This window comes from Chiloscyllium punctatum, chromosome 3 (assembly GCF_047496795.1).
Source record: "Chiloscyllium punctatum isolate Juve2018m chromosome 3, sChiPun1.3, whole genome shotgun sequence".
Taxonomy (NCBI): domain Eukaryota; kingdom Metazoa; phylum Chordata; class Chondrichthyes; order Orectolobiformes; family Hemiscylliidae; genus Chiloscyllium; species Chiloscyllium punctatum.
Window position 1 is genome coordinate 15,753,658 of NC_092741.1, and position 20,970 is coordinate 15,774,627.

At 43.0% G+C, this 20,970-nt stretch overlaps 1 protein-coding gene across 1 annotated transcript; it reads right to left on the reverse strand.

Annotated features, from left to right (window-relative positions):
* Positions 1 to 791: 791 nt before the first annotated feature.
* mad2l1bp (MAD2L1 binding protein) lies at positions 792 to 20,899 on the reverse strand. The gene is made up of 2 exons (XM_072550694.1): positions 20,596 to 20,899; positions 792 to 3,243 (listed from the first exon to the last, which is right to left on the reverse strand). Exons 1-2 carry the CDS (start codon positions 20,869 to 20,871, stop codon positions 2,716 to 2,718), a joined length of 804 nt encoding a protein of 267 aa, XP_072406795.1. The 5' UTR covers positions 20,872 to 20,899; the 3' UTR covers positions 792 to 2,715.
* Positions 20,900 to 20,970: the final 71 nt, after the last annotated feature.

Here is a 20,970-nt window from a genome sequence, read left to right on the forward strand (position 1 = left end):
GCCTCGAAGCACTAGTATAAGCCAGTAAAACAGAGCATTTTACTTTTCGGGGTTCACAACCTCCATCAGTTGCTGAGCAAACATTTCTTGTCCATCCCAATTGTCTTGGAAAAATATAGTGTCCAGGAATGTGCAAGATTGGTGGATTAGCCACAGTAAACAGAGATAGGGTGGGACACTGGGTCTAGGTGGAATGCTCTTCAGTGGGTCAGTGCAGACTTAATGGGTTCAATGGTCTCTCTCTGCACTAATTCTACTTATTTTGTCATGAATATGTCAGGTACCCAGGTATTATGCAATTTAGATATTTTGCTTTTGCTGCTGCAGCAGCAGCCTTCATCTTTCATGCCCTGTTACTTAGACTTGATTCCTCTTGTCTCCTGTGGGGAAAAAAATATGCTGGCACCTACCCCAGTCCATCACAATTAATCTTGCTCCAGCACAAGAGGCTTCTCACTCTTGGAGTTGCTCCTTAAATTACTTTGTCAGGTCTCATATGGCTTCAAATTTTTAAAAAATCATATCAGAAATCAATGTGGTCAGTGATAAAAATCATCTTGTTCAGCGGTGTCTTCTAGGGAAGGAAATGTGCTACCCTTATCTGGTCTTGTCTACATGTGATTCCAGACCCACAGTAATGTGGTTGACTCTTTTAATGGACCATGCTAAACCTTCAATTCATGTGCAATTAGGGGTGGACAACAAATGTAGTTCCTGTCAACCACATCCCATGAAAGAACTAAACAGCCACAAACAATAACATAATGAAGTCACACAGGAAGTTTGGTGTATACAAGTTTATTATCTATGTTTTAAACTTCATTCAAAATACATTGATTGTGAGCACCATGTTTGGAAAAACTGATATAAAACGTTAGATCATTCTTTACATTGATTTTTCACGCACAGATTACTTTGTTTTTAATATTTTTTGAAGGAATAATCAAAGTTGAATCTTTGGAATTCTCTACCCAGAGGGCAGTGCTGAGCATATCAAAGTCCAAGGCCAATAATTTTTTTAAAAAGCACGGTTATGACACAGATAACAAGCCAAACCAAATTATTATCACTGGATTTGCAACACAGTGATCCTAAAAGATTCAATAATTCTCAAAATTACTCAATTGTTCCCAACCAGACTTTACAAATAACAAATCTTGGACATATTTATAACAAACAAAAATTAACAATGTATTAATAATGTAACTACTAGAACAAATGAATATGGATAAATTAAAAAAGAAAAAAATATGAATTTCCCAGTTCAATAACTGTTCAACAATGACTACTAGACCTCATGAAATCCTTTGATGAGTTGCATTACAGGCACGTCTGACTGTATGCCTTGCTTGAATTCCAAAGTTACTGATTAATGTAAATAGCTTCTGCAGATCACTGGAGACTTATTTCTTACAACTGGGATTCTTTTCTCAGAGCTTTCAGGCAGTTGATAGCTGGAAAGTGACTAGACAGAACAAAACCAGTGCAGCAGCTTCTAAAGCAAACCTGCCTCCTTCCTGGCCGTCACAGTCAATTCACTCTTTGCTTTCTCTTTCTTTTTCAACCTCCCGTGTAGTTAGCTGCCCAACACCAGTTCTCCCTCGATTGACCAATTCAACATTCAACTCGCTGCCGGTCCCGAAGCATAATATTTTGGTGCGAGTTCGTCTATAGTGTTCTTAAAGCAGTACTTAATCTGCATATTTTTCCAGGCCAATTTCTAATAGAAAACAGTCTTTTGTTCTTTCCTTTTTTAAAAACAATGCAAACTGAAGTTTAATTCTCAATTGTAACTCTCCGCTCCACCAAATATGGGAAAAAAAACCAAAAACTGATGGCCTCAACAGCATAACTGAATCAAGAAATTTGGAGATAATAAGGAATCTGGATGTTGTAAAACTGTTTAGTCAAGGTCTTATTAAATGGTGGAAGGGGTTGGATAGTTCACATGGCCTACTCCACCTATCTTCTAGAGACTCAGTTACCATTGTGGATCTTGATCAAATGCCCTCACGCTGCACCAACCTGGACAGGTCAAGTATGCAATGGTTCAAAGCAGAGCCTAATCCTTTTCACTGGATCACTTTCAAGAATAGAAACTTAAGCTTATTCCCAACTTTAGCTCAACAATGCAAAAACCAAACAAATCAGATATTCTAACCCCTTCTGTTTATCAATCAGTTCCATAATTGCCAATGTTAGCTCAGTTTGCTGGATGACTGGTTGACAATGCAGAGTGATGGGAACAGTATAGGCTCAATTCCTGCATCAGCAAAGGTTACCATAAAGGACTCCCCTTCTCAACCTCTCCCCTTGCTTGAGGCAATGGTAACCTTCAGGTTAAACCACCATCAGTCATCTCTCTGTAATGAGAAAGCAGCCCTTTCGTCCAATAAGACTAGGACGACTTTACCTTTATTGAACAATACAACTTAGTTAGTATTATCTACCACTCAAAACCAATTACCTCATTTTCTGATTCAACTTAGCAGTTTGATGTGTTACTAGATTCTTACCTCTAATATTTAGCATGATTAATATCTTCTTCCAATGGGAAGGGTCACCCAGAGAGGTCCAATTGAGATAAACTTACAGTACTATTCTTCCTCTAACTTGACATAAGGGCAAAACTTCGAAAAGCCTATTATAATTTAAAAAACATCACCTATATGTTGCAGAAAGATACACCTATTATTGAAAAGATTTTTATGGTAATTAATGAAATCCCTTGATTGTTATAGGTGCTTGAAACCAGATATAGTCATCATGGTTATAACGTATTGTCTGCTGAGTTGATGTAAAGTTCACAGTATCACATGTGAGGTTAATAACCAGCTTCCTGGTGCGGTTTGGAATTCTGTAGTTAAGTTTGGGTCGGAACCACTGAACTCCACAATCTCTGTGACCTTGGACAAGTAGCACAGTGTTCATCAGAGGAATGGATTTCAATTCATTGAAGATGTCCTTGACAAACAGTGTGTGGAAAAGTTTTCGGATGCAGGAGACTGTTTTCAAGCTCTCCTCAGTGCTGCCAAAGACAATCCGCTCCATGTTAATCTCATACATTTCCTTTGGGTTAACAATATTTCCACCCAACAGAATGTGCACACAAGGAACCAGTGTCAACATGAACAGTGCCTCCAAATTCTGGAAAATCTCATCGAGCTCAGACAGTACCTTCTGAAACTTCTTGCAGTTATTCTGCTCATTTTTCCTCGAATGTGACAACATGGAATTGTCTGCCTAGGAGAGTAAAAACAACACGTGATAATTCAGTATACAAGCCTGGGAAGTCTTTATCCTCACATTTTATACTCAGTAGAATGATATTCTCTAATGGTATTAGTTGGGAATGTCATGACACTGCTATTTGTTACGTTTGTTTGTTGGTACAGTTCAATAATCAAGAAAGCAAATAAAATGTGATAACTTATTGTGAGTGGAATTGAATACAAAAGTAGTGAGGTTATGCTTCAATTACACAGGGTATTGGTGAGACTGCATCTGGAGTACTGTGTACGTGCCTGGTCATGATACTTAGGAAAGGATGCTAACACAGTGGAAGCAGTTCAGAGAAGGTTTCCTAGACTAATACCTGGAATAAGTGAATTGCCTTTGAGCCCAGGCTATGCCAATATTCTCTGGAGTTTAGAAGAGTCAGAGGTGACTTAATTGAAATATACAAGGGTGAAGAAAGGATGTTTCCTTGTGTGGGAGAATCTAGAATTAAGTATCATACTTTAAAAGTAAGGAGTCGACTATTTAAAACAGAGATGAGGAAACCATTTCAAAGGGCTGAGCACCTTTTGGAATTCCCTTCTTAAAAAGGCAGCAGATGCAGAATGTTTAAGGCAGAAGTAAGTAGAATAGTACAGCACAGGAACAGGCCCCTCAGCCTATGATGTTGTGCTAAAAAGGATGCCAAATTAAACCAATCTCTTCTGTTTGCCTTTCGTCCATATCCCTCCATTTCATGTGCTTATCTAAAAGTCTCTTACATGCCTATATTGTCTGCGTCTGTCTCTACCATTACCCCTGGCAGCGCATTCCCCATTCCTACCACTCTCTGGGGGAAAAAAAACTTGCACCTCACATCTCCTTTGAACTTTCATCCTCTCACTTTAAATACATGCCCCTATTATTAGACATTTCAACTCTGGGAAAAAGATTTGAAAAGAGCCTCTCCGCATGGCTCATAGCCTCTCATTCAGGTAACATCCTGCTAAACTTCTTCTGCACTCACTCCAAAGCCTTCAGATCCTTCCTCTAATGTGGTGACCACAACTGATTGCAATAAATGCAGTCTAACCAAAGTTTTATAATGCTGCAACATGACATCCTGACTCTTGTACTCAATTCCCCAACCAATAAAGGCAAGCATGCCATACACCACCTTTACCACCCTATCTACTTGCATGGCCACTTTCAAGGGAGCTTTGGACTTGAACCCCAAGATTACACTCCATCTGTCATTTCTCTGCTTATTTCTGCAACTGATCTATATCCTGCTGAAGAGGGTTGATAAACTGCCCCATGTTTACCGTGGAGCAAGGCCCACATCGGGAGAGCCAGCAGTATCCATTTTAAAGCAAACAGTATTCATTTTAAAAGAGCAGCTGCCAACCCGACCACATGATCGGGAGAAGGGGGCCCAAAGACAGATCCGAATACACACCAGACCAGACACTAGTCATGACTCACAGATCAAAACCCACCTTATAATCTCATCAAGGGTCCAACTGACACACACCCATAACCTGATCATGCAAAACAGTCCTACACAAAAGGCAAACACCAAACAAACAGGATGAACCTAACAGACACTTTGGAAGTAACAAAAGGGGGGTGCTAGCCTACAGCCTCATGGAGAGACAAGCAGATAGCGCCCGGACCCATTTACATAAAGATAAACAGCACACCTTTTGTGTATGCTGCCGACTCTCCGAGGATGGCAGGAAGCTTGACATTCACACATACTCCAGCCATGATTACCACCATTCACACTCATTCATACCCAATCTCCTACATCCTGACTCATGAAGTATATAACTTGTAACATCGCGCGGGAAACGGGAGAGCGAGTGATATTTGGACCTCGGTTGGTTCCGCCGGCATTAAACACTTCAATAAAATTACCGATTGTCGAACCGCACTCTGGGCTCGGACTGAGATTATTTCATCCGCGCTAACACTGCGATACCCTTTGACAACCTTCTATACTATCCAAACTCCATCAATCTTTGTATCATCTGCAAACTTACTGACCCACCCATCTACATTTTCATCCAAGTCATTAACATATATCACAAACAGCAGAGGTTCCAAAATGGATCTCATGGAACATCACTAGTCACTGATCTCCAGCCTGAAAAATACCTTTTCACCATTACTCTCTGCTTTCTATGGGCAAACCAATGGTGAATCCACACAGCCAAGTCACAGTGGATCCCATGCATCTTAATCTTCTGGATGAGTCTACCAAGGATCCTGTTGAAAGCCTTATTAAAATCCGTGTAGACACCATCCACTACTAGATCCTCATCGATCATCAAAGTGAAAGAAAGATTATTGGGGAAATGCCGGAATATAGAGTTGAGCTGAAAATCAGATCACATCTTATTAAACTGTGGTGCAGACTCGAAGGGCTGAATGGCCACCTCTTGTTCATTGAACCAGTGGAAAAAGCAAGCTGGATGAGTACAAGAGAAACGTGAGAGAGACAGGCACAGTGGCAAAAGCTAATGGGGGGAGGTGGGGAGGTCTGGGTGGAATGTTCTTCGGCAGGGCCGTGTGGACACGATGGGCCGAATGGCCTGCTTCCACACTGTAGGGTTTCTATTATTCTTTCAGGGTCACTGGGTCAAAATCTGGGAATTCCCCAGGTTTAGAAAGGTAACACAGAACCACACTCTCAAGGGCAACCAGGAATGGGCAATAGACGTTTGCCCAGCTAGTGATACCCATATTCCATGAATTAATTCTTTAAAGATGTTAGGTCGCAACTTGTATTTTGTCTGCAGGTCCGGGGAACTCCGTTTTTGAAAAAATACAACTGTACTCAAAAGATACAAACAAAACCAGGACTAGAAAAATGCAGTGATAAGGTAAAATTGGATAGGCTGGGGACGATCTCTTGGAACCAAGGAAGCTCTGAAAAGAATATAATTGTGAGGGACTTGGATAGAATGGGTGAGAAGGTTCTATTCATCTTGAGAGAGCAGTGCTCTTGCCTCTAGACCTGGATTTAAATCCCACCTGCTCCAAAAGTTTTTAATAACACCTCTCAGCAGGCTGACGAGAAAATATCTGAAAATTAGAGATCGGCCCCTGTGGCACAGTGGTAGTGTCCCTATCTCTGGGCCAGGAGATCTGGATTTCAAGTCTAACCTGCTCCAGAGGTGTCATAGCATCTCTGAACATGTTGATTAGCAAAATATCTAAAGTTTAAATGTAGGCTTTTGTAGTGGTGGCAATGGCTCTGCCTCTGATCCACGGCTCCCAGTTCATGACCTACCTGCTCAGGAGGTATGTATTATCTCTGAACAGACAAATTAGAAATATCTATAATAATTAGAGATGGTGCAAAGATGGAGCCCTTACCTTGAAGCCAGGAAGCCTAGGTTTGAGTCTGAACTGCTCTGGACACTAACTTCCCTGAAGGCTTCTGATAATTGAAAAAAAACTATTCAGCTGCATATATGAACACAACTGGATAGAGAACGAAAATAGATTTGAGAGAGAGGGGCTCTTGTGACACAGTGGTAGTGTCCTCACCTCTAGGATAGGAGACCTAGGTTGAGGTCCCATCTACACTAGATGTGAGTAATAACATCTCTGAACAGGTTGTATAAAAATATCTAGATCTGATCAAAATATTTCCATCAGGCAAGACTAGGGCACAGTGTTAATGAATAATATCAATCCCATTGAGTAAAATCAAAAAAGCACAAAAAGAAAAAGATTAGTGGTTTTTGAATATTAAAACAAATAAAGATTGAGGGGTACTTATAGGGGCTGAATAAAAAAAGAAAAACTACGGTTCATTTGGTGACGGGGATAAAAATATTCAGTTACATGCAAAAGAACTTCTGAATACAAAAAAAAACTAAAGATGAGGGGGGTTAATAGGTGAAAAAAATTACCACGCAAAACGTGGTATGAAAAAAACTCAGCTGCAGAACATCGAATATTACAGCGCAATACAGGCCCTTCGGCCCTTGATGTTGCACCAGCCTGTGAAACCAATCTGAACCCCAGCTAACCTGCACTACTCCAGTATCAATCATGTTTATCCAATGACTATTTAAATGCGTTAAAGTTGGCAGGTCTATCACTGTTGTAGGCAGGGCATTCCATGCCCCCTACTACGGAGTAAAGGAACGACCTCTGACCTCTGTCCTGGATCTGTCACTCCTCAATTTAAAAGTTATGTCCCTCATGCTAGCCACCACCATCTGAGGAAAAAGCCTCTCACTGTGCACCCTATCTAATCCTCTGACAATCTTCTGTCTCTATTAAGACACCTCTCAACCATCTAACGAAAATAGCCTCACATCCCTCAGACTTTCCTCATAAGACCTTCCCTCCATACCAGACAATATCCTGGTAAATCTCCTCTGCATCCTCTCCAATGTTTCCTCATCCATCCTAAAAAGTGGCCACCAGAACTGGACACAGTGGCACAGTGGTTAGCACTGCTGCCTCACAGCGGCAGAGACCCGGGTTCAATCCCCACCTCAGACAACTGTGTGTGGATTTGCACATTCTTCCCGTGTCTGTGTGGGTTTCCTTCAGGTGCTCCAGTTTCCTCCCACAGTCCAAAAATGTGCGGGTTAGGTGAATCGGCCAGGCTAAATTGCCCATAGCGTTAGGTGAAGGGGTAAATGTAGGGGAACGGGTCTGGGTGGGTTGCTCTTCGGAGGGTTGGTGTGGACTTGTTGAGCTGAAGGGCCTGTTTCCACACTGAAAGTAATCTAAATACTCTACTTGCAGCTGCACCAGAGTGTTGTACAGTTGCAGCATGATCTCATGGCTCCGAAACTCAATGCCTCTACCAATAAAAGCTAACACACTGTATGCTTTCTTAACAACCCTATCAACTTGGGTGTCTACTTTCAGGAAGCTATGTACACGTGTTCATGGATACAGATCTCTCTGCTCAGCCACACAGCCAAGAATCTTAACATTAGCCCAGTACTTTGTATTCCTGTTACTCCTTCCAAAGTGAATCACCTCATACTTTTCCACATTAAACTCCATTTGCCATCTCTCAGCCCAGTTTGCAGATGATCTATGTCCCTCTGTAACTGCAACATCGTTCAGCACTATCCACAACTCCATTAACCTTAGTATCATCCTCAAATTTACTCACCCATCCTTCTACACCCTCATCCAGGTCATTTAGAAAAATGACAAACAGCAGTGGACCCAAAACAGATCCTGTGGTAAACTACTGGTAACTGAACTCCAGGATGAACATTTCCCATCAACCACCACCCTCTTCTTTCAGCTAGTATTGAAAACAGAGTAATTGAATACAGACTACTGCAATTCTGAAGAGTCATATGGGACTTCATTGTTAACTGTTTCTCTCTCCATAGATGCTACCTGACCAGAGCTTCTGTTTTATTAGAGTTGCCAGCTGAATTTGCCACAAATTCCTGGTAAATTTGGCAGAATTTGCTTAGTGGAAGAAAGCAGAGGGTGATGATCAAAGAGCATTTTATTTGACTGGAAGCCATACCACAGGGTTTGGTGCTGGGTACCTCATTGTCTGCAGTGTACATTCATGTGAGAGTACAGTAAGTTTACAGATAGCACAAAAATTGGTGGCATGGTAAATAGACTACAGGAGGACACAAACTGAACAGTGGCAAATGGAATTTAATCCTGAAAAGTTAGAGATGCCACGTTTTTACATTGAGTAGCAGAATGCAGGACATACAAAGAGATGAACACAGGGATCTTGATGGCAGCAGGTGAGGTGATTAAATAGGCATATGGGAAACTTGCCTCTATTAGCCAAGGCATTGTATAACAGTAAGGTAATGATGGAAATAGAAATTGCTGGAGAAACTCAGCAGGTTTGGCAGCATTGGTGGAGAGAAAAGAGTTTAGATCCTTAAAAGGTTTCTATTTTTGTTTGCTTTAGACTTCTGGCATTTTTTTTCATTTTATTTTAGTGGTTATAATGGAGCTCTATAGAACATTCGTTAGAGACTCATGCAGCACGAAAACAGATCCTTCGGCCAAACTTTTCAATGCTGACCAGGTTTCCTAGATTGAACTAATCCTATTTGGCTGCATTTGACCCATATCTCTGTATACCTTTTTTATCCATATACCTGTCCAAATATCTTTTAAATGTTGTAACTGTATCCACCTCTACTACTTCTTCAAGCAGCTCATTCCATATGCACACCACCCACTGTGTGAAAAAGGTGCTCCTCAGGTCCCCTTTGAATCTTTCCCCTCTTACCTTACACACCTTTAGTGTTGGACTCTCCAACCCTGGGGAAAAGACCTTGCTTATTCACCTAATCTATGACCCTCATGATTTTATAAACCTCTAGAAGGACACCGTTCAGCCTCCTCTGCTGGAGTCCCAGCCTCTCCTTACAACTCAAACCCCCCAGTCTCAATAACTTTCTTGTAAGTCTTTTCTGCATCCTAGATCTATTTGACAACACTCCTCCAGGTCCTAACATGAGTGGTATATGCCCTGCCCTGGTTTGTCTTAACAAAATGCAATATCAAGCATTTATCTAAACCATCTGCCACTCCTCGAAACACTGTCCCATTGTACTCATAACCACTTTCACTGCCCACTATGCCACTAATTTTGGTGTCATCACAAACTTACTAACCATGCCTCTTATATTCTCACCAAAAATCATTTATTTCAAATGACAAACACTGGACCCAGCACTGATCCTTACTGCACACCAATGGTCACAGGCCTCCAGTCTGAACATCAATCCTCTATCACCATGCTCTGCCACCTAGCATCAAACCAATTTTGCATCCAATTGGTTAGCCCTCACTGGATCCCATGTGATCTAGCCTTACTAACCAGTCAACCGTGCAGAACCTTGTTGCAGGCCTTGTTAAAGTCCACATAGACACCACCCACTGCTCTGCCTTCATCAACTTTCTTGGTCACCTCGTCAAAGAACTCAATCAAATTTGAGAGACATAATTTCCCACACATAAAGGCATATTGACTATCTCTAATCAGTCCTTACCTTTCCAAATGCATGTAAACCCTGTCTTTCAGGATCCCATAAAACGTAGGAGCAGAAATTAGACCATTCAGCCCATACAGTCTGCTCCACCATTTGTTCATGGCTGTTAAGTTTCTTAACCCCATTCTCCCCATAACCCTTGATACTCAAGAGCCAATCTCAGACTTAAATTCAACGAGGTAAAAACAATGACTGCAGATGCTGAAAACCAGATTCTGGATTAGTGGTGCTGGAAGAGCACAGCAGTTCAGGCAGCATCCACATTCCTGATCAGTCTTAAATTCACTCAATGACCTGGCCACCACAGCCCCTTCAACTGACGTACTGTTCACGAATCTGTAGTTCTGTTTTTTTTTGCATCCTTTCTTAAATAATGGCAAATATTAGCTATCCTCCCGTCTTCCTGCACGACATCCATGGCTATCAATGACACAATTATCTCAACAAGAGGCGGGATGGTGGCTCAGTGGTTAGCACTGCTGCCTCACAATGCCAAGGACCCAGTTTGGATCCCAGCACGGGGAAACTGTGTGTGGAGCTTGCACATTTTCCCCATGTCTGCTTGGGTTTTCTTAGGTGCTCCTGTTTCCTCCCACAATCCAACAATGTGCAGGTTGGGTGAACTGGCCATGCTAAATTGTCTATAGTGTTCAGGGATGCATAGGTTAGACATTAGTCAGGGGTAGAAACAGAGTAACAGGGTAGGGGAATGGGTTTGGTGTGATACTCTTCAGAGGGTCAGTATGGGCTTGTTGGGCTAAAGAGCTGCTTCCACCCTGTAGGGATTCTATGAGTAAGGACATAGCTGTAGGAGTATGTATGCAGTTCTGGTCACAGTAAAGGAAGCAAGTGAATACACCAGGGAGATTGCAGAAGAATATACTGCGAATTTAGAGTCTGCAGTTGTTTTCCTTAGAACGTGGTGTGGAGGTGCCGGTGTTGGACTGAGGTGGACAAAGTTAAAAATCACAACACCAGGTTATAGTCCAACAGGGTTATTTGGAAGTACAAGCTTTCAAATCATTGCTCCTTTGTCAGGTAGCTAGTGGGACAGGATCATAGGATGCAGAATTTATAGTAAAAGATCAAAGTGCCATACAACTGATGTAATGTATTGAACAGACCTAGATTGGTGTTCAGTCTTTAATCACTTACAATGAGTTGCAGGTTTCGATTCATTAATATGTAAATCCCAGAACTTCTTTCAAGTGACGGGAAAAATTTCTGGCTGTAACAGCTGCTCCTTTTTTGAGGTATTTTCGGTGTTGGAGGTGATTTCCTCGAATTCCAGGAGCAGCAATTACTGTTTTATATGCTGTTGCATTGTTTTAGAACTTTCGAAAAAAAAAGTCAAAACAACAGCAGTTTTAAAAGGGAGAAGAACAAACAAAAGAAGCACACGGAGAGGTCAGTGCAGGAGAGAGAGAAAGAGAGAGAGAGAGAGAGAGAAACTGACACCAGAGTGAACCTGCACAGTACTGTCTTTGCTGTTTGAATTCGTGTATCGCTGGACAACGGAGTAAGTCTGGGAAAATTAACAAACAGTGAAATTCACAATTGATCTTGGAGAAACTGTTTGGGCGAAGTTCACAGCACAGAATCAGATAAGTTAATTGTTTTAAGTGGCCTACAGAACGTCTGCAGTAGTGCATAGAGTGGGTTCTTTCTTTTTTGAGATATGTCTCTTGATTAAACTTAAAACATAAGCCATAACTATTAATCTAACCTGGGACTGTGTTTTGTAGACGGATACGACGGTATTATTTTCTGGGTCTATAGACTGTGAAGGAGCAAAAATGGCCTTTAGTAGAGTGATGTGCTTCTTGTCAAATGTGGGAGTTTAAAGAGAGTTTAAGGGTTACTGCGGATTATATCTGTAATAAATGCTGTTGGTTGTGAATCTTATCAGATCGAATGGATCGGTTGGAGACAGTTAGAAGCAATGAGGAACTTGCAACAGCAACAGTATGTGATGGATGGCAGTTATAGGAAGTGCGGGTGGGAGAAAAGAGAAGTCTCAGATACAGTCACATGGATGGGTTAACTCCAGGAAAGGTAAAAGAAGTAGGCAGCTCGTGCAAGAATGTTCTGTGGCTATATCCATTTCAAACAGGTATGCTGTTTTGGAAAATGTAGGGGGTGATGGATTCTTAGGGGAATGTAGCATGAACAGCCAAGTTTCTGCTATTAGGACTGGCTCTAATACGAGGAGGCCTACGTCGGGTTCCATGAGATCAATTGTGTTAAGGGATTCTCTAGTCCGAGGTACAGACAGATGTTTCTGTGGCCAGCAGTGAAAAAGCAGAATGGGGTGTTGCTTCCCTGGTGCCAGGATCAAGGATGTCTCAGAGAGGGTGCAGAATGTTCTCATGGGGGAGAGGGGCCAGCAAGAGGTCATTGTCCGCATTGGAACCAACACATAGGAAGGGAAAAGGTTGAGATTCTGAAGGCTTGATTACACAGAGTAGGCAGGAATTTAAAAGGGAGGTCCTGGACAGTAATATCTGGATTACTCTCAGTGCTACGAGCTAGTGAGGGCAGGAATAGAAGGATAGAGCAGATGAATGCATTGCTGAGGAGCTGGTGTATAGGAGAAGGATTCACATTTGTGGATCATTGGAGTCTCTTTGGGGTAGAAGTGACCTGTACAAGAAGGACGGATTGCACCTAAATTGGAAGGGGACAAATATACGGGCAGGGAAATTTGCTAGAACTGCTCGAGAGGATTTAAACTAGTAAGGTGGGGAGGTGGGACCCAGGGAGATAGTGAGGAAAGAGATCAATTGGAGGCTGGTACAGTTGAGAACAAAAGAGTCAAACAGTCAGGGCAGGCAGGAACAAGTTAGGACTAATAAATTAGACTGCATTTATTTCAATGCAAGGGGCCTAACAGGGAAGGCAGATGAACTCAGGGCATGGTTAGGAACATGGGACTGGGATATCATAGCAATTACAGAAACATGACTCAGGGATGGGCAGGACTAGCAGCTTAAAGTTCCAGATTACAAATGCTACAGGAAAGGTAGAAAGGGAGGCAAGAGAGGAGGGGGAGTGGCGTTTTTGAGAAGGGATAGCATTGCAGCTTGCTGAGGGAGGGTATTCCCAGAAATACATCCAGGGAAGTTATTTGGTGGAACTGAGAAATAAGAAAGGGATTATATATATTATAATTGCAATTATATTATAGATCCCTAATAGTCAGAGGGAAATTGAGAAACAAACATGTAAGGAGATCTCAGTTATCTGTAAGAATAATACGGAGGTTATGGTTGGTGATTTTAACTTTCCAAACATCGACTGGGACTGCCATAGTGTTAAGGGTTTAGATGGAGAGGAATTTGTTAAATGTGTACAAGACAATTGTCTGATTCAGTATGTGGATGTACCTACTACAGAAGGTGCAAAACTTGACCTACTCTTGGAAAATACGGCAGGACAGGTGACTGAGGTGTCAGTGAGGGAGCACTTTGGGGCCAGCGACCATAATTCTATTAGTTTTAAAATAGTGATGGAAAAGGATAGACCAGATCTAAAAGTTGAAGTTCTAAATTGGAGAAAGGCCAATTTTGGCAGTATTAGGCAAGAACTTTCAAAAGGTGATTGGGGGCAGATGTTCGCAGACAAACTTATGGCTGGAAAATGGGAAGCCTTCAGAAATGAGATAACGAGAATCCAGAGAAAGTATATTCCTGTTAGGGTGAAAGGAAACATCCAAGGAGCAAGAGAATCGACGTTTCGGGCATCAGCCCTTTTTCAGGAATCAAGCTGATGCCCGAAACGTCGATTCTCCTGCTCCTTGGGTGCTGCTTGACCTGCTGTGCTTTTTCAGCAATACATTTTCAGCTCTGATCTCCAGCATCTGCAGTCCTCACTTTCTCTTCCAGGGTGAAAGGAAAGCCTGGTAGGTATAGGGAATGCTGGATGACTAAAGAAATGGAGTGTTTTTGCAGCAAAGAGCGGCGGGAGCTGGGCGGAAGTGAAGTCAGAGCGTAGAGCCGGTTGGGAAGGAAAATGATTGTTACTTGAGTGGGTGTGTTCTAGACCCCAGGTCCTACAAAGTAGGGCTTCCCTCCCATCCTCCTCCTCTAACGTAACGTTAAAGTCCACAGACTTGCCCCAAAAAGAGAGTCCAGGGAAGTTCCTGTTGAGAGAAGAGAGAGTCTTTAGCTTAGGAGTCTTCGACAAGGAGGTTGAGTGAAGTGATTACGCCACAGTTGAAGAAGGTGAAGACATGACTGCCCAGCTGGTTCAGTGTGCTACATGCATGATGTGGGAGGTCAACGACTCTAGTGTATCTGGCTAGTATGCCTGTGGAAAATGTGTGCACATTCAGCTACTGACAGAGCATATCGCTGAAGAAAGAACTCGAGGACCTTAGGCTCATCCGACAGAACGAGATCTTTCTGGACAGGACCTTCAGCGAGGTTATTATACCGACCATACTAGAAGAGAGAAGATGATGAGGAAGGCAGAGAGGAGACAGGTGCAAGAGACCACGGGGGAAGTACCTATCAGGAACAAGTTGAATCTTTTGGAAATAGTAGAGACAGATGACACTGCTAGTCTGTGAGGCGGTCAGGTCTGTCAATCAAAAGGTGGCATGGGGGCAGAGCCGAGGAGTCAGAAATCGCACAGAGCTGTGGTGATAGGGGACTCCATAGTGAGAGTAACTGAACGGGGTTTCTGTGGCAACAGGTGGGATTTAAGGATGGTGTGTTGCCTTCCTGGTGCCAGGATTAAGGACATCGCAGACAGAGTGCAGGAAATCCTCAAGGGCGAAGGTGAAGATCCAGAGGTGGTGGTACGTGTTGGCACAAATGATGTCGGGAAGAAGAGGAGGAACGTACTACAGCGAGACTTCGGAGAACTAGGAAGAAGGCTGAAAAGCAGGACGTCCAGGGTGGTTATCTCCAGTTTGCTTCCAGATCCTCGGGCTGGAGAGGCCAGAAACAGGGAAATAATAGACTTGAACGTGTGGCTGGGGAACTGGTGCAGGAAACAAGGATTTAAATTCTTGGATCACTGGGGTGTGTTTTGTGGTAAGCATAAATTATACAAAAGAGACGGTTTGCACCTTAATAGATTGGGGACCAGCATTCTGGCAGACAGGTTTGCTACTGCAATACAGCTGCGTTTAAACTAAATTGCAGGGGTTGGGGGGGGGGGCGGGGGCACAAACTGGAAGTTTAAGAAGGAAATTGAAGGGAAAGTTAGAACAAGGGAAGTCAAGAAAAACAATGATATCAATGAAGCAGAAAACTCAAAAAGGGATCATGCTGTAAGGTTGAGTGAAATAGGAGTGATGGGAAGAGTGAGGGCAGTAACAAATTAAAAATACTATATTTCTAATACTTCGTGTATTCATATAAGATGGATGAGCTTGAGGCTCGCTTGGAAATTGGCAGCTGTGATATTGTGGGGATAATTGAGACATGGCTTCAAGTGGACAGGGCCTGGGAAATGAATATTCAAGGCTACATGTGCTATCGTAAGGACAGACTGACGGGCAGAGGGGGTGGGGTGGCACTGTTGGTAAGGGATGATATTCAGTCCCTTGCGCAGGGGGACCTAGAATCAGGGGATGTAGAGTCAGTATGGATAGAGCTGAGAAATTCTAAGGGTAGAAAGACCCTCTTGGGACTTATCTACAGGCCTCCAAACAGTAGTATGGGTGTAGGGTGGAAGTTGAATAAGGAGCTGAAATTGGCTTGTCGCAAAGATGTTACTGCAGTTGTTACGGGGGATTTCAACATGCAGGTAGACTGGGAGAATCAGAATGGTATTGGACCTCAAGAAAGAGACTTTGTAGAGTGCCACCGAGATGGATTCTTAGAACAGCTGGTGCTGGAGCCTTCCAGGAAGAAGGCAATTCTGGATCTGGTATTGTGCAACGAACCAGAATTGATCGGGGACCTCGAAGTGAAGGAGCCATTAGGAGGTAGTGACCATAATACAATAAGTTTCAATCTGCAATCCGAAAGGGAGAGGGTACAATTGGCAGTGACAATATTTCAGTTGAATAAAGGGAACTCTGAGGGAGGAGCTGGCCAAAGTTCAATGGTGCAATACCTTAGCAGGGATGACAGTGGAGGAACAATGGCAGATATTTCTGGGTATAATGCAGGATCAGCACATTCCAAAAAGGAAGAAAGATCCTATGAGGATGCAGGGGTGGCCGTGGCTGACGAGGAAAGTTAAGAAAGTTAAAAGAGAAAAAGTATAACATAGCAAAGATGAGTGGGAAAACGGAGGACTGGGAAGCTTTTAAAGAACAACAGAGGATTACTAAGAAGGAAATACGCAGAGAAAAAAATGAGGTACGAAGGTAAACTGGCCAAAAACATGAAGGAGGATAGCAAAAGCTTTTTTAGGTATGTGAAAGGGAAAAAATGGTTAAGACTAAAATTGGGCCCTTGAAGACAGAAACAGGGGAACAAAGAAATGGCAGAGGAGTTGAATTGGCACTTCAGACCTGTGTTTACTGAGGAAGACACAAGCAATCTCCCAGAGGCAACAGTGGCTGAAGGACCTGAACTTAAGGAAATTTATATTAGCCAGGAATTGGTGTTGGAGAGACTGTTAGGTCTGAAGGGTGATAAGTCCCTGGGGCCTGATGGACTACATCCCAGGTACTGAAGGAGGTGGCTCTAGAAATCATGGATGCGTTGGCGATTATTTTCCAGAGTTCGATAGATTCAGGATCGATTCCTGCGGATTGGAGGGTGGCTAATTTTGTACCACTTTTTAAGAAAGGAGCGAGAGAGAAAGCAGGAAATTATAGACCAGTTAGTCTGACCTCAGTGGTGGGAAAGATGCTGGAGTCAATTATAAAGGATGAAATTGCGACACATCTGGATAGCAGTAACAGGATAGCTCAGAGTCAGCATGGATTAATGAAGGGGAAATCATGCTTGACTAATCTTCTGGAATTTTTTGAGGATGTAACTCTGAAGATGGACGAGGGAGATCCAGTGGATGTAGTGTACCTGGACTTTCAGAAAACCTTTGATAAAGTCCCACATAGGAGGTTAGTGATCAAAATTATGGTGCATGGTACTGGGTGCAAAGTACTGACTTGGATTGAAAATTGGTTGGCTGATAGGAAACAAAGCGTAGTGATAAACGGCTCCCTTTCGGAATGGCAGGCGGTGACCAGTGGGGTACCGCAGGGATCACTGCTGGGACCGCAGCTTTTTACAATATATATTAATGATATAGAAGATGGTATTAATAGTAACATGAGCAAATTTGCTGATGATACAAAGAAGAGTGGCAGGGTGAAATGTGAGGAGGATGTTAGGAGATTACAGGGTGACCTGGACAGGTTAGGTGAGTGGACAGATGCATGGCAGATGCAGTTTCATGTGGATAAATGTATGGTTATCCACTTTGGTGGCAAGAACAGGAAGGCAGATTACTACCTAAACGGAATCAAGTTAGGTAAAGGGGCAGTACAAAGAGTTCTGGGTGTTCTTGTACATCAGTTAATGAAGGCAAGCATGCAGGTACAGCAGGTAGTGAAGAAGGCTAATAGCATGCTGGCCTTCATAGCAAGAGAGATTGAATATAGAAGCAAAGAGGTTCTTCTGCAGCTATACAGGGCCCTGGTGAGATTGCACCTGGAATATTGTGTGCAGTTCTGGTCTCCAAAGTTGAGGAAAGACATTCTGGTTATTGAGGGAGTGCAGCGTAGGTTCATGAGGTCAATTCCTGGAATGGCGGGACTATCTTATGTTGAAAGATTGGAGCGACTGGGCTTGTATAACCTTGAATTTAGAAGATTTAGAGGGGATATGATTATTAAACGATTGGACACTCTGGAGGCAGGAAACATGTTTCCGCTGATGGGTGAGTCCCGAACCAGAGGACACAGCTTAAAAATAAGGGGTAGGCATTTAGGACAGAGATGAGGAGAATCTTCTTCACCCAGAGAGTGGTGGGTGTGTGGAATGCTCTGCCCCAGAAGACAGTGGAGGCCCAGTCTCTGGATGCGTTTAAGAAAGAGTTGGATAGAGCTCTCAAGGATAGTGGAATCAAGGGTTATGGAGATAAGGCTGGAACAGGAGACTGATTGAGGATGATCAGCCATGATCATAATGAATGGTGATGCAGGATTGAAGGGCAGAATGGCCCACTCCTGCACCTATTGTCTATTGTTTGGTTAAGAAAAAGAAGGAAGCATACGTAAGGTATAGACAGTATAGATCGAGTGAATCCTTAGGAGTAAAAAGGCAGTAGGAGTATACTTAAGAGGGAAATCAGGAAGACAAAAAGGGGACATGAGATAGCTTTGGCAAATAGAATTAAGGAGAATCCAAAGGGTTTTTACAAATACATTAAGGACAAAAGGATAACTAGGGAGAGAATAGGGCCCCTCAAAGATCAGCAAGGCAGCCTTTGTGTGGAGCCGCAGAAAATGGGGGAAGATACTAAATGAGTATTTTGCATCAGTATTTCCTGTGGAAAAGGATATGGAAGATATAGAAAGTAGGGAAATAGATGTTGACACCTTGTAAAATGCCCATATTGCAGAGGAGGAAGTGCTGGATGTCTTGAAACGCATAAAGGTGGATAAACCCCCAGGATCTGATCAGGTGACACCAAAACTAGAGGTGTAGTGGACAGCGAAGAAGGTTACCTCAGATTACAACAGGATCTTGACCAGATGGGCCAATGGGCAGAGAAGTGGCAGATGGAGTTTAATTCATATAAATGCAAGATGCTGCATTTTAGGAAAGGAAACCTTAGGAGGACTTATACACTTAATGATAAGGACCTTGGAAGTGTTGCTGAACAAAACGACCTTGGAGTGCAGGTTCATAGCTCCTTGAAAGTGGAGTCGCAGGCAGATAGGATAGTGAAGGCATTTGGTATTCTATCCTTTATTGGTCAGAGTATTGAGTACAGGAGTTGGGAGGTCATGTTGCGGCTGTACAGGACATTGGTTAGGCCATTGTTGGAATATTGCGTGCAATTCTGGTCTCCTTCCTATCGGAAAGTTGTTATGAAACTTGAAAGGGTTCAGAAAAGATTTACAAGGATGTTGCCAGGGTTGGAGGATGAGTTATAGGGAGAGGCTGAACAAGCTGGGACTGTTTTCTCTGGAGCATCGGAGGCTGAGGGGTGACCTTGTAGAGGTTTACAAAATCATGAGGGGCATGGATAGGATAAATAGACAAAGTCTTTTCCCTGGGGTCGGGGAGTCCAGAACTAGAGGGTATAGGTTTAGGGTGAGAGGGGAAAGATATAAAAGAGATCTAAGGGGCAACCTTTTCACATAGAGGGTGGTATGTGTATGGAATGAGTTGCCAGAGGAAGTGGTGGAGGCTGATACAATTGCAACATTTAAAAGGCATTTGGATGGGTACATGAATAGGAAGGGTTTGGAGTGACATGGGACAGCTGCTGGCAGGTTGGACTAGATTGGGTTGGGATATCTGGTTGGCATGGACGGGTTGGACCGAAGGGTCTGTTTCCATGCTGTACATCTCTATGACTCTAAGTCACATTCCAGAGATAACTTTAGGTTTTAAATAACAACGTGACATCTCAGCTCAGACAATGCATTAGAGTCTGTCTGTATCCCAATCTTGAGTCAAGCTGGTTCTATTTCCAAAGTAGGAATTCATAAAAATGTCTGAGCTGGGATGTCACTTCTTAAAATAAAACCCTAAGTTATCTTGGGGATGTAACTTGAAAGAAGTTCTATGATTTACATATTAATGAAATAATACCTGCAACCTAGTCTAAGTGATTAAAGGCATAACAGCAATCTAGGTTTGTTTAATATATTGCATTAGTTTTAGGACACTTTGATCTTTTCCGAGAAATTCTGCGTCCTACGATCCTGCCCCACTGATAAAGGAGCAGCACTCCAAAAACTTGTACTTCCAAATAAACTTGTTGGACTGGTGTTGTGTGATTTTTAACTTCCTTAGAACAGTAAAGTTTGAGGGGGAAGATCTGATTGAGGTGTCCAAACTATTTCCCCTTAGTAGAGAGAGTAATAACTGGGGAGGGAGGACAGCATTAAAGCAAGGAGCAGGAGGTTTAGAGGAGATTTGAGGAAAGTAATTTTTCTTATCCTGAGGGCAGTGGGAATTTGGAACTCACTACCTGAAAGGGCAGGAACCATCAGGAACATTTGAGACGCTAAGTGCTGGGAAAAGGAAATAGAAAAGATGGATATTTGATGACAGACACGTATACAATGGACCGAAGGGCCTCCTTCTATGCTGTAAAATCTCAATACAATGACGGAGGGAGACAGGGCGGATGATCTAATTAACCCTATTGTCGTTCCTAACCCCTATCTGTTTTAGGGTAATATCGGCGGTGCGGTTTTACTCACCAGGCCAGAGTCAGTCCTACTGAAGAAAGCAAGTTGTTGATAAGGGAGTGGTAACTGCTGCCTCTGGTACAGGACATGTTTCAGGAGCTCACACACCAGTCGGCAGCAGCTATCCACACTCACCGGTCCGGGAAATAGGACCGGCAACTCATCACCTCCCCGGTCTGAGCTGTTTTCCCTGCTTCCCTCTACCGGTCCGAGCCCTGGGAACTCCTCAACCGTCAATCCCGATTTCCCCTTGTCCGCCATTGTGAACTGCCCAGCCGCAGCCGCCATGTTAGTTACAGAGCGCTTGCGCGCCTCGGTCCCGTTCCCTGACCGTTATTTTCAATTTGAATCTCCCGCGCGCGTCGCCATCTTTGCTATTGGCGCCTC

Coding starts and splice junctions, on each gene's coding strand:
- mad2l1bp (XM_072550694.1), bottom strand. CDS start 20,871: ATGGCGGCTGCGGCTGGGCAGTTCACAATGGCGGACAAGGGGAAATCG. Junction 3,244..20,595: donor GTAGGACTGACTCTGGCCTG/GTGAGTAAAACC, acceptor TTACTCTCCTAG/GCAGACAATTCCATGTTGTC.